Source organism: Ictidomys tridecemlineatus, chromosome 3 (genome assembly GCF_052094955.1).
Source record: "Ictidomys tridecemlineatus isolate mIctTri1 chromosome 3, mIctTri1.hap1, whole genome shotgun sequence".
NCBI lineage: Eukaryota > Metazoa > Chordata > Mammalia > Rodentia > Sciuridae > Ictidomys > Ictidomys tridecemlineatus.
In genome coordinates, this window is record NC_135479.1 from 153,356,040 (window position 1) to 153,370,067 (window position 14,028).

The 14,028-nt window shown below is 35.7% G+C and overlaps 1 protein-coding gene across 4 annotated transcripts in view; it reads right to left on the bottom strand.

Annotated features, from left to right (window-relative positions):
* Positions 1-13,827, bottom strand: part of Gramd1c (GRAM domain containing 1C) — an 84,108-nt gene extending 70,281 nt beyond the window's left edge. For 2 of the 4 annotated variants that reach the window (XM_021727937.3, XM_021727936.3), the window contains exons 1-2: positions 13,676-13,827; positions 9,526-9,675 (exon numbers count right to left, since the gene is read on the bottom strand). In XM_021727937.3, the coding sequence (XP_021583612.1) occupies positions 9,526-9,675; positions 13,676-13,702 (177 nt within the window). In that variant the 5' untranslated portion in view covers positions 13,703-13,827. The remainder of the gene's footprint in view (positions 1-9,525; positions 9,676-13,675) is intronic. The other 2 variants (XM_040270352.2, XM_078044203.1) reach the window with 1 other exon arrangement.
* Between the last annotated feature and the right edge of the window lie 201 nt (positions 13,828-14,028).

A 14,028-nucleotide genomic window follows, 5' to 3' on the forward strand; every position in this document is an offset into this window, starting at 1 on the left:
GAGAGAGAGAGAGAGAGAGAGAGAGAGAACACAAATTAGTAGTTCCCAAAGGTTAACTAGAGGAAGGAGGGAAGAGGAAAATGGTATAGTCTATAAAAGAGCAACAAGAAGAATTCTTGTTTAGGTGGTAATTTTCTGTATCTTGAATTTATAATGTCAGTATCTTCACTGTGATAGTGTTCTATAGGTTTACAAGATGTTAGTATTGGAGAAAATTATTTAATGCATATAGGGGATCTCTTGTTATTATTTCTTGAAACTGCATATGAATGCACAATTATTTTAAACTTAAAGTAAAAGAAAAAATTAGCAAAAGAAGAGGAAGCTAGTAGGGTTAGAATAAATCTGTTAATTCCATGTTAGGGGGAAACATTTAAACTTCTTTTAAAACTTATTCAGAGGCCAATACTTAATACCCTTCCTCCCCCCTCCAGCTACCTATCCTTAGTAGGCATTTCACTAATTATTAATATCTTCACCCCCAAAAAATGCAATTAAAATTGTTTAATAATTGAGCAAAATGTGACTAGAGTAATAAAAACTCAGTGTCCCAAGTAAACTCACTGAATCATTGTCACTGTTTTTAAGTTCACAACTCATATCTAATAAAAGATTTTTGGAAAGAGACAGGGAATGTTAAGCAAGAATTTCCGTATTACCTTAAATTTGTATGTGCTAAATTTCTCATTGCCACAGATTATCAAAGGGCTATACTAAGGCTGAAGCCTTAGTAAATATCCCAGTAACATATAACTGTTTCAATTATTTTCAATAGTCTCTATTATATTTATTAAATATGATAATTTACTGGTACTATGATTTGAATGTGACCCCTAAAGTTCATGTATTAGAAATTTAATCTCTAATGCAGTAGTCTAAGAGATGATTAAACTAATGTTGTTATCCTGAGAGTGGATTACTTATTTTGAGTAGACTACAGCTCTCACTGAACTTGATTTTAAATTCCCTCTTGCTCTCTCATGCATGTTCTCTTGCCCTTCTGCCTTTTGCCATGAAATGACACAGCAAGAACAGCCTCATCAGTCACAAGCCCCTCAACTGTGGACTTTCCAGCCTCCAGAACTGTAAAAACCATATTTCTTTTTTTTATAAATTAGCCAGTATCGTGGTTTTATTAAAGCCACATAAAACAGACCAAGCAATTGGTAATTTCTTAATGGTCTTGCTTTTGGTTCCCAAAGACTTTTCCATGTTGATATGGTCACCTTTAAAAAGTTTGTTTTTAATAAAATATAGATTTTCTTTACTTTGTACCTTTATTTCTTTGGATAATTGTATGTCACATTTTATAAAAGATGATTAAAACAATAGTCTAAAATCTGGTTGCTTCAGTTAGGTTTTTGTCCTTAAACTGTACTATTTAATGTCCTTAGCAACCTCCACCTTGCAAATAGCCAACTCTCAGGTCTTATCTAACAAGGTCATTCTGTCCTTAAAAAACTTTCTTCACTTGTCCTTGTGGACACCACATTCTCTAATATTTTTCTCATATCTGATCAGTCAAATCTTCACAGTTTCTTTTGCTAGTTCTTCTTCTTCCACTTGAGGTTTTAAACATCTGAGGCTACTTATCTTCTCTCTATATATTTTTCTCCCTAAGTAATCTCATCCAGTCTTTATAAATCTATCTTTAAATATCACCCATACCAAAAGTCTCCCAAATTTATTTTCAACTTCAACCTCTCCTCTGAGACTCAAATCATATATCAAAAGAGATCTACTAGATCATTCTATTCATATATCAAATATGCATCTCCAACTTAACAAAAACAAACAAAACATCCTCATTTTCCCAACAACTACTTCCCCCTCATGGTGATTCCTTCTTCTAAATGGTGCTTCCATGTATTCAGATACACAGACCTGAAACCCAGTAATCACCATCAATACATTTTTTCTTTCTCTCACTCACCACATTCATCCTTCAGTAGTTGGTCAAGTAAGCCAACTGTATTCCTGCCTCAGGTTCTTTACATGCAATACCACTCCCCTTTCTCCTCCCTCAAATGATTCACCTGTGTTCTTTCTCCTACCTCCACCACTTACGGCTCTCAAATATCACCTTCCCATGGAAGCTTTTCCTGGCCTTCCCAAATAAATATGTTACTCTCTCCCATGTGATTCCCCACATCTTTATGTTCTTTTTATTGTCTTCAAAGTTTCTATCATTATCTAACATAATACTACACATTTATTTATGTGTATACTCCATTTCCCATTCCAGACCTGTAAGGTGGTAGAAATACCATATGGTTCACATAGAACAACATGGTATATTAAAGAAACTCAAAAAAATCAATAAAACCATTTCTACCTTAATTTACATATATTTACTTTTGCAATTTCTAAAATAATGACTCTGTTCATGTACTCTCTCCTGTGAAAGATTCACTGAACTTTCTGATTCTGAAGTCTTTCACCAAGAGTAGAAAATTTTCACACATATTATCTTTGATTTCTTGATCATTTGGTCTTTATCTTCTGAAACTCCTATTAGATTCAAAACAGACTTCTGTACTATTCCCCTTATATCTTTATTCTCTTTCACACTTTTTTACCTCTTAGTGACACAATCTGGGTAATTTCCAAAATATATCTCTTTCATTTTATTGGTCTCTCTTTAGCTGCTATTTTCCACATCTACTGCAGGTTTTTAATTATTATTTCAATGACCATATTTTTCATTTCTTGAAGTTTTCTTAGATATTTATTTTTTAGTTGTAGTTGGACACAATATCTTTATTTATTTATTTTTATGTGGTCTTCGGGATCGAACCCAGGGCCTCGCAATGTCTCAGCAGTAGCTGAGACACAACCCCAGTCCCCCATTTCTTGAAGTTTTATTTTGTTATTTTCAAATCTGCCTGGTGTTTGAGAATTGCTTATCCATCATATTTTAAACTCCTTCTATTAAGTCTTTAATATCATATGACATTTTATCTTGGTAGTTTTACTATCTAAAATTTTGGAGGGTTTAAATAAAATCTCCTTCTGTTCACTCATAGTATATTAGACTCAAGCCCCAAAACCTCATGAGAAAAGGACTATAGTTGTGTACTCTCAGGACAAATTCACCTCACCCCCAATCCTTGAGATAGACAAGCTTCCTAATCTTCAACCTGCACATGTGGATGGATTTTTTTTTCCTTGTCAACATTTCATAGAAGGTATACAATTCTTCAAGAGTCATGGCTTATAAAGAATTCTCAATTCCAACTCATGTAACTTCGAGGCATCATCATCTATCATTTCCTATTCCTATTTGGCCATTAAATTTAAGATTAGCCAACTTCTCAAGCCTGCATTGACATTAGCTCATCATGTTCTTACAACTCTAAGAGTGATTCACTCTTCTTTTTTGGCCCATAGGAATTTCCCATGCTATCTTGTGATCTCAGATGAGCATTACAAAAAGATACTTGTATTTGTGTGTTCAGTATTTTTAATCTGAGTACTTATAGTAACAGAACATTTAAGTTAAATAACCCCCTCTTCATATTGACATAATGTTAGTTCCTATTCCTTTAATCTAAAAAGGTTAAAAGATACCTATTTTTATCAAACAGTATCTAATATCTATATATAAAATTTTCAAACAGAATAAAGTATGCTTTTTAATCCAACACAAAATTGGAAAATGAGTTGATTCTTCTTTATCAGTCATCAAACAGAAAATCAAAAATAGCCTTTACATCTATATTTATTTGAATAAAGTAAAGATGTGCTGCTACAGAGGACAACATGAACATAAGAGACCTTCACCAAAGTCACCAAAGTATATTGCAAACACACTAATTAATCCTCTGGGGTTTTTTATTATTTAACAGCACAACATTAATTAATCCTACAATGTACCTATAAATCAGGTTTGTGGAAAGTTTTAACACTTATAAATACAAAAACTTACCTGTGAATAATGTGACTATGATTATTCTATAAGTCAATGATAAATACATAATCAAGATTTCGGTTTTCTTATACAATTGATAACATTCTAGAAAAGTTAAACTCTATGTGGATGTGTAACCGATGTGATTCTACAATCTGTATATGGGGTAAAAATGGGAGTTCATGACCCACTTGAATCAAATGTATGAAATATGATATGTCAAGAGCTTTGTAATGTTTTGAACAACCAATAATAAAAAATTAAATAAATAAATAAAAAGAAAAGCTAAACTCTAAATATATTCTATTAAAACATAAATTTTGGCTAATTATTACTTTTATATATATACAAATAATATTTAAAAATCTAGATTTTTCTATTCTTTAAAATATTTTGAACAAAAAAATAAAAGAAATGATTTCAATCCTAACTTCCTTTAAACTTTTCCTACTCCATCTTTTTTCTTCTATTTTGCTTCTTAAATCAAAGATATGAGGAATCTGAGATTCAAACATTCTTTATTCTATGTATATATTTGAATATTTTAAAATACATATTTTTCAAATAAAAACATGGATGCCTAAACAAATTTAACATTAGTTACACAATTCAGGAAACCATAAATTTTTCCACTTTTTAAAGTAATCAGTTAAATCAGCTACTAAGGAAATAAAGATATACAAATGATGAAATTTTTAAAGGGGGAACTTAATGCCAAAGTAGAAAGTAATGCTTATAACAAATAATTTTATCCAAAGCACTATTATTTCTATCAAAATTTCCAACTAAGTATGTCATCTTCTAAATACACACAACAGAAAATCTCAAAGCCTTTTTTCTACTCTCAATAGTTGATAATGCTATATCACTAAGAGAAATTTTTCCCTATATAAATGCTCCTAATGCAAATCTGCTTGTTTTTCCTCGGGGACCTTAATCTACCTGGAATATACAATTATTTAAGGAGGGGTGGATTTTTAGTTTTGAGGTTTATTCCTTTCATGATGTATTTTTACTAACAGCTAAAAGGCAAAGGTTTTATGACAAATACTTATTTGCCATTATTTTAAATTTCATTCATACATTTCAAATAATTTTCTGTTGTTTCATGAAAGTTTAAAAGTTAATAATAAAATTCTTCTCATACATTCTAGGGTTAAATATTTTAACTTCCAAGTAAAAATAAAAGATGTGTGACAATATTCCTATATTTATTAAAAAAGGATTGAAATAGAAAATCTGAAGCTATTGATCCCACTATCAATTACTATGGAGATTTTATCATACTCCTTTAAAGACTTACCGTTCAGAAAGATACTTCTTAGTCAATCTGTTAAATGCATGAGATGACACAAGACATACCAATGTTGTCATACTGTGACGCAATCTCTAATTTATAGGTGATGTAACTACAGTCAGGTTATACAACATTCAAGATCACTACACAGTAAAATCAGCCAGGCAAAGAAGACACTATTTCATATGTTTTATTCCGAGCCTCCCATTTGCTCAATCATATCATGCTGCTCTCTGAACTCACTACTGTGGAACTACTGGTTTTGTCAAGTCAGACTTTAGGAGTTTTTCTACATTACTGAATTTTCCAGCTCCCTGGAGCTTAGCTTCTTAAATACCAAAACCTTAAAAAGTTATTTGATTATTTTAGTAGAAACCTTCCTAGAGATGTGCCATAACATTGGTAACAATGGTAGCTCCTCTGGGCCTGAGGGATGCCAGCACCTCCCTCTTGAGACTGCTGCAGTCAACCAGCCCTTACACCAAGGTAACCTTGTGCAACTGAAAAGCAGTGATCACAAATGCAGACATGTCAAAGGAGATGCAACAGAACTTGGGGGAGTGCGTTATGGAGGCACTAGAGAAATATAACATAAAAAAAAAGTTTAGCAAGAAATACAACCCCTTCAGCATTGCATCTTGGGAAGGAATATCAGTAGTTTATGTTGTACATGAAATCAAACACTCATCTACTTCTGCCTGGGTCCAGTGGCCATTCTGCTGTTTAAATCTGCTTAAAACCCTGGACTATGCCATACACCCAGTGACCCATTCAAAGAAAGGAATACAAACTCAATTCCAAATGTGAGAGACTGAAATCTTCAGTGTGGCAGAGGGAACATCTCAATCTTCTTCCTCCTCCTCCTCCTCCTCCTCCTTCCTCCTCCTCCTTCCTCCTCCTTCCTTCTCCTCCTCCTTCTCCTTCCTCCTCCTCCTCCTTCCTCCTCCTCCTCCTCCTCCTTCCTCCTCCTCCTCCTTCCTCCACCTCCTCCTTCCTCCTCCTCCTTCCTCCTCTTCCTCCTCCTTCCTCTTCCTCCTCCTCCTCCTTCCTCCTCCTCCCTCCTCCTCCTCCTCCTCCCTCCTCCTCCTCCTCCTCCCTCCTCCTCCTCCTCCCTCCTCCTCCTCCCTCCTCCTCCTCTTCCTCCCTCCTCCTCCTCCTCCTCCTTCTTTTTTTTTTTTTGGTAATGGGGATATTTTATTTTTATTTTGAGACAGGGTCCCACCAAGTTGCCCAGAACCATGCTAAATTGCTGAGGCTAGCTTTGAACTTACTATTCTCCTGCCTCAGCCTCCTGAGTTTCTGGGATTGTAGTTGTGCCTCACCATGTCCAGCAGGGCAGTTTTTGTACTAGTTTGTTGTAATTATGAAACAATTAACAAAACAGCTTACATCTGTACAAAACAGCTTACATTTATTTTTTAGTCTACACTTCTCTGCCCTATTTTGGATTTTTTTTTCTCCTCTCAATCCATTCCTATAAAAAGTAAAGCTGTTGTGGTGGGTTTTGTGTGTGGTTTTTGGTTCTTTTGTTTGTTTGTTTTTGTTTTTCCATAAGGCACTGGCTTGGGAAAGAAAGAAAGAAAGAAAGAGAGAGAGAGAGAGAGAGAGAGAGAGGGGGGGGGGGAGGGGAGGAGGAAGGGAGGAAAGGAAGGAAAGGAAGGAAAGGAAGGAAGGAAGGAAGGAAGGAAGGAAGGAAGGAAGGAAGGAAGGAAGGAAGGGGGAGGGAGGAAGGGAGGAAGAATGAATGAATAACCTTCCTAAAGTGTAAAAGGTACAACTACAAATTCCTTGTATGTTCAAGTACAGCAGCTCTGCCATTTTTGATCTTTATTTAAATACCAGGTCATATGTTTCATGAATATTTTCCTTTATGCTACTCTATGTTAATTTTGGATTCTTCTGTGAACTCTGCCATTTTATTATATTCATTAAATTCCTATTTCATTGCTAGAAGAATGAAGAAAAGAAAATAGCAACACAGTAGAGACAGTGGTAGAAGCAGATGGGTTTAAAAATGGCAGAGGAAAAAAAAATTCATTATTTATTTTCCAAACTTCTTAAATATCATTTTTACCAGTTATGATACAGTCACACTATCCAGGTGTTTAGAAAGTAGGCTTTATGATGTTCGCACACTATTGAAATTACCATCCCTGAATCATGTTAGCTACATAGATCGTTGGCCTCCACTTAATGAGCTCAGGTTACAATACTTTTTGAGCTTTTGCTGTTATTTCTTGTTACTGTGCATGTGTTATTATCCAGTAATTATCCTATCTTTGATATTCTATTCAATTTATTGAAACTAATTTTTGGTATAGGAGATTGAACCCAGTGATATTCTATCACTGAGCTATATCCCCAGGTTGTTTTTTTTTTTTTTTTTAAATTTTGAGATGGGTCTTGCTAAATTGCTGAGGCTGTCTTTGAACTTGAGATCCTTCTGCTTCTGCTTCCTAAATTGCTGGGATTATAGGTGTGCACCCACATCTGGCTTTGACTTATTTGAACTATATTTTTTTAAATATGGCAAAATATTTTATAGAAACTCCAAATCAAGATTTTAGGAGGTCTCCTATTACCAGTTATGTCAGCATGAACTAATTTATCGATGCAGGGTCTTTTTTGTTTATGTTTGTCTCTGAATTCTTTTTTTTTTCTTTTCTTTTTTAGAACTGGGGACTAGGGATAGAACCCCAGGCTTTGTGAATGTGAGGCAAGCGCTTTGCCACTGAGCTTCATCCAAGCACAGCCTCTAAATTCTTGATAGCTCTGGTTTCTGGGTAAGTGACCTCTGGAAAGTCTATAAAAATTCTGAAATGCTGTATTTGTCTTTAAATCTGATTTATGTGAATTCATATAAACATTTATCAAAATAAAGGGTCTGCAATCACCTTAGGGGCCTGACCTGAGCTTAAGAAACACTTGAATCATCTGGTTAATACTGTGAAAAACAAAGATTTTGATCTAGTAGGTCTTAAGGCGGGCCCAAGATTCTTCATTTCTAATGAAGTGACAGGTGATAACCCAGTCTCCTAGCCCCATATACTATAGTATGAGTAGCAAGGATCCAGTGCATATTTCTTTTTTCTCTTTCTATTTCTAAATGCTCTAATTCCCTTGCTTTTTACTTTTCTTGTGTTATCCTTTTTCTTGCTTTAAGTCTGCCAAGAGTAACCATAGTAACTACTTAGCTCTGTAGATAGCCCTTAAAGCTATGAAGACTCCCCAGTCCACAACATAAGCTATAAAAATCATAGAACAGAAGAATCAAAACACAACAGTAGTCATCAACCTTCTCTAAATGTGACCAACAATAATATGATCAATATAGATGACATGATTTTTAGGATGTGTTTTGGGTTTTTTTTTTTGGTATATTTTTTTAGTAATTGAATTTTTCCTTAGGTTGTAGTTCAAAAAAAAATTATCACTTTAAATTTCTTAATTAGAAGTCAGAACTTGTTAATCATATTAAGATTCAATAATATTCCCATGAACTGAATTGCTAATTATGAAGAGAATGATGCTGAAAAATTATAAGAAAATCTACTTTCAAGTATTCCTAATCTTCAAGAAGTCAGCTTTCTAATGTTCTAACATTAGAACTACATATGCCTTATGATCTTATACAAATTTCACTTATAGTTGTGTTATACTAGGTTCCATCAAATGTTTCATAAGTCTCATAAGAATTGCTAGATGTAGAAGGAGACTTTTAACATAATAAATGCTAGCATTCATAGATGAACAGAAACATTCTTATAAAAAGACATTAAGATCTCAATGTGCCTACCCCACAAAATGGAAAACTTAAAGCATATAGAGGTTATACAACCAAGTGAATACACCATAAATAAAATTTAAAACTCCTAACTTTAAAATGCATCTTATAGTTATTACACATTACAGGCTGAACATTATTAAACTTCCTTTTAAGCACAGGAACTAATTCTTTAAATAAAAATTATATTAAAATAGCTGGTTTTCCCATAATGCTTAGAAATATGGCTTATATAATGTTAGTTTCTTGCCAGTATAGTTTACGACAATATAAGTGGAATTTATTTCTGGGTTGCAGTTTTCTCAAAAGGAAATTAAAGCAGACTATTCTACTCCATCAAACCAAACAACAGTGCATTCTAGTGGTAAAAGGACGGCATAGTCAGAAATGTCTTTGGGACTCTAGTCTAAAATCAGAATGTCTAAAGTCTAGGAACTAATAAGAAAATATTATAAATATTATATGAACTGTTGTAGAGTCAAAGAAAATTTGCATTCAAGGTTGAAATGAAAATATAAAAAATAAAAATATTACCCAAAAGCTCCAGTCACCACTCCAGTTATGTAAATTTGGTCCCTGTTTTTTAGTTGACACTATATTACTCTCATCCACAGCTGGACTAGGATTCTCCTCTGTCTCCTCCTGTAACTCGGTGGCAAGGCTTGAATCCCCTTCATTTGTTTCCTGGAAACAAATATCAAATTATTTTAATTACTTATTGAGAAATGTCCATTTTAAAAATAATTAATGTTCAAAACAAGTTATTGTTTAAAGAAAAATATTTAAACTTTCATAAGATAGAAATTAATATATTTGCTTCTATAGTTCATCATTTATACATGCAACAATCTTCCAACTATTACTATTTGTTAGTAGTTTGGTTAGCACAAGGGATATAAAGATGAATAAAACAAACACTTTTGCCTCCAGAGTTTACAGTTTCTTGGAACAACAAAGAGAAAAACTACAATTCAGTGGGAGTATCAACTGGTACAACCACTTTGGAGAACAATCTGCAATACCCAGTAGAGTCTAAGATAGGCATACACTACAACACTCCAATTTAATATGTACATGCAATACAAGATGTTTATTAACACTGAAGTTGAAACCTCACTGTCCATTGGAAGAGAAAATAATAAATAAGCTCTTATTTATACAAACAACAGAGTTAAAAAAATTAATGAATCATATGTTTCAACCAGGCAGTAGTCCCTAATCTATAGAATGCTCAGAGCAATGATTATACTTTGTGCAAGATAAAGGACCACTGGTAGTTGCTCATTAAAGAGCTGTCAAAATTTTTAAAAAATAAATAAATAAAAGGAAAGAAAAGGTGTGAAGTAACCATTATGAGAACACGTGACTCACCAGGACCCTTAAATATCTCTCCTACTACTGCTGCTGCCAACAGCTCAGAGTTCTCAAACCCTGTGAAGTAACCGTAGACTTGCAAGAAGTCCCTATCCCCAGTGAAACTGACATGAAAAGGTCTGAAGGAAGAAATCTGAAAACCTAAAAGGATAGAGAGGACCTACTTCACAGGAAATTTATTCAGTAACCACCAGAAAGAGAAGGAGAAAGAGAGAAACCTAGACACATAGAGGAAACAAACAAATCTGAAACAAATCCATAATTTGACCTAATTAGAAATACAATATTTATTAAAATAATTTATATAACAAAAGATTAACTTTGTGCCTCTACAACACAGGTTCTGAATTAACTTCAATTTCCACTGAAATGCATCAGTTGGCTTTAACCAATACTGGGACTCAAATTAGTGTTATACCTTGAGGTCCCACTAAATTTAAACAAAATTTCACTTGTAATCTTAGGGGAGTTATTCAACATAGACAACAAAGGTTGTAAGGCATTTTTTACCTTCACCATTAGAGCTATGTCTTGCTGGGAAATTGTTCATGGTCATAACATACATTACCCTAAAATATCACGGACACTATGACCCAATGTATAATAAATTAAAATAAAGTCTTTGGAGCTTACAAAATGCCTTTTAAAAGAGCAGGACCCTGGGCTGGAGTTGTGGCTCAGTGGTGGAGCACTTGCCTAGTATGTGTGAGGCACTGGGTTCAATTCTCAGCACCACATATAAACAAATAAAATAAAGGTTAACCAACAACTGAAAAATAAAAAGAAAACTTGCAATCTTGTGCATTGCTGGTAAGAATAAAAAATGGTTAAAAAAAAAGAGCAGTACCCCTATGTACTACCATTCCCCTAGTTAATGTAACCCAGGATAAAATAAAACAGGGCTCTCAAGGTTTGAAACTAAGACTTAATCAGTAAGAGTGATTATCCCCACCACTTTTCAACTTAGCAGTCTTATTTGGTTTATTCAACTTGCAAAGAAGGAATGGTGCCTCACGGTTGGTTACTGCATCCTTGATGCTACAGCCCTATACTGCGCTATTAAAATTACAAGCAGTAAATATTTTGCTCTTATAGACTTGGCTAATATGTTCTGTTCCACACCTCTTTCAATGACCTGTCAGTTTACCTTCACCCAGAAGGACTGTTGATGTGCTCCCAGAGTTTTGTCACCATTTGCAAACTTTACAGGCAAGGTCTTAATTGAGCCAAATATGGGCCTTCTGGCAAATCTACTGAAGCAGGGCATGACCTCCCCTATCCTCACTGACTACATGGATGTCAGGGTACTGAAAGAGGTAACCCCTCTCCTGGATCCTTTGTCTACCTGAGGAGCAACTTGGGTTCAAATAGTGAAGGGCAATGGGAGTTTATACACTTTACGGACAATATTAAGCATCACCATAATGTGTGATGGAATTTGCTTCTCTTCCCTTAACTACAATGTCCCTGATAAAGTACGACTGGCTTAACTTCTGTAAATCATCTTAATACTGAATACTCTGGGCAACAATTGACTACATCTCTACATTTTTACAGATTATAGGGTCATTACCTGAGAGTTGCACCCTTTGGGGAAAGAACTCTTGAAACCCTTGCTTTAAGGGTTTATATCCAAAATATAAATCAAGGTCATACATATATCTGCATAAAATAAATCCATAACACCTCCCACCAAGACTTTCCTTATCCCTTCAGAGTTCTAGACATTACCAATAATGATCAAGACACTCATTTTCTTTCTCAAAATGGAATCTTGAACAATGCTTTTTATGGAACTTTCACTTTTCTCACTGGTTTCAGGCAGCAGGCCCCATAAAGAGCCACAATGGCTTTCTTACAAGAGTTCAAATTTAATTAAATGAAAAATGGTACATTTCAATCATTTCTAAAACATCAGGGGTGAACTGTAATGAGGATTCGATGATTCAATATCCTTAGGCTTGCTTGCAGACAGCTTTAAAGCCTCACTCCTCCCTCTTCTTCTTCAGGACGTGTTTATAAGAAAGTCTGAGTGTTCTTTCCTTTGGGGTAGCAGGGAGATTCACACCAACCAAGCTCTGTCCCTTACCAAGAAACCCTTACCAAGCTCCACTTCCTAATCACAGTAAAAACCTGGAGCCAGTGTTCTTTCCTTGCTCTTAAGAGGTCCACCAGAGACCTTGATTATTATAAGTAGTAGACCACTTCAACCCTCATGGTTTCTATATGGCATCATCAGTTCTACAGTTGAATCAAATTTTATGGGGAGTCCATTTTGGTTTCTAGGGTGGCTAAAACAGATTCCTACTTCCCTTGAGTTTTGGCTGTGTGGTCCATGGTAAAGTTACTCAGTCATTCTAAGTCTGTCTCCTCAACTCTACTGTATAGGTTATAACTCTCTCTAATCAGACAATAAGCTCATTGAAGGCAGGGATTATATCTGTGTTGTTTACCCTCTTATCCTGAACACCAGGGATAAGAGTGGAGCCAGTCTTCTTTCCTTGATCTTGAGAGGTCTTCCAAGAGACTGGCAGGGTGGGGTTGGAACATAGTTGAGTGAATGAATGAATGACTAGGTTCATGAGTAACTATCTTCTCTATTTCACAGTAATTTTTTGAGAATCAAATGAAATAAAACATTCATTCACTTGATCATTCAACAATTATTTGAGTGCCTCTATCCTTTGGTAAATTAAAATACTACTGAAAGGTCTAGCACTGATTTTAATTTTCTAAAAGTAAAATATATACACCCAACCAATGTAAATGTGATGAGGATAGTGTTAAGAAATGTAGGCACCCATCCAACCAAAGGCTTTCACCTTGAAGACTGATAAGCAGGTTTTTCAATTAATAAGGTAGTAAACAAGTGACAAAACTAGTTTAAACCAAAACTTGGTGGACAGGACAGGGATTTAAAGTATGGGAGCCCTTTTATCAAGGGCTGATAGTGAAGGGAAGCCGGTGAAACTGGAAAAATGTGATACCAGGTCAAAATCACAACAGTGGAGCCAGACTCAATGGGGCTTGGGGCTGAGACATCTGGACTAGTACATCTGGGGACCAATTCAAGCATGCAACCTCCCCAGAGAAGCAGACGAGGTCGCTCCATCGCCCAGAGGGGAAAGGCTCTCAGGAGGCAAAGGAAACCGTTTCCTTGGTAACAACTTTCCAAATTACTCCAAAGAGCACCGAGAAAAGGGAAGGAAGGAATTAATTATTATAATCTGAGACGGTTCAAACAACCATTGACAGGAAAACTACCGGGTAAAGCCGGCGCTTGGGAGCCCGCCCCACGGACGCCGCTTACCTGGCGTTCAGTCAGAGCGTCCTCCATCGCGGCTGCCTCCGCCGCAGCGGAACCGCGCACGCGCCCCTGAGAGCCCCCCTCCCTAAGGGAGGGGGCGATCAGGCGCGTGCCCGGCACCCACCACTAGCGTGCGCTCTGAGCTCTGAACCCCGCCGGCCCTTGGAAGTACCACCGAGGGTCCTCGAGGAGTGCCTTGCGCCCTCTGGTGGCAATTGAGAACCGCTGCGTTTCGCTCACTCCTGAAGAGGGTTGATTTGTTAAGCAGGAGGCTACTCTTCAGTAGGAATCAGGATGATCCTTAGTTCCCAACCTCAAACTTAAGTGCCTATCATAAATGCATACCCTGCTACAAT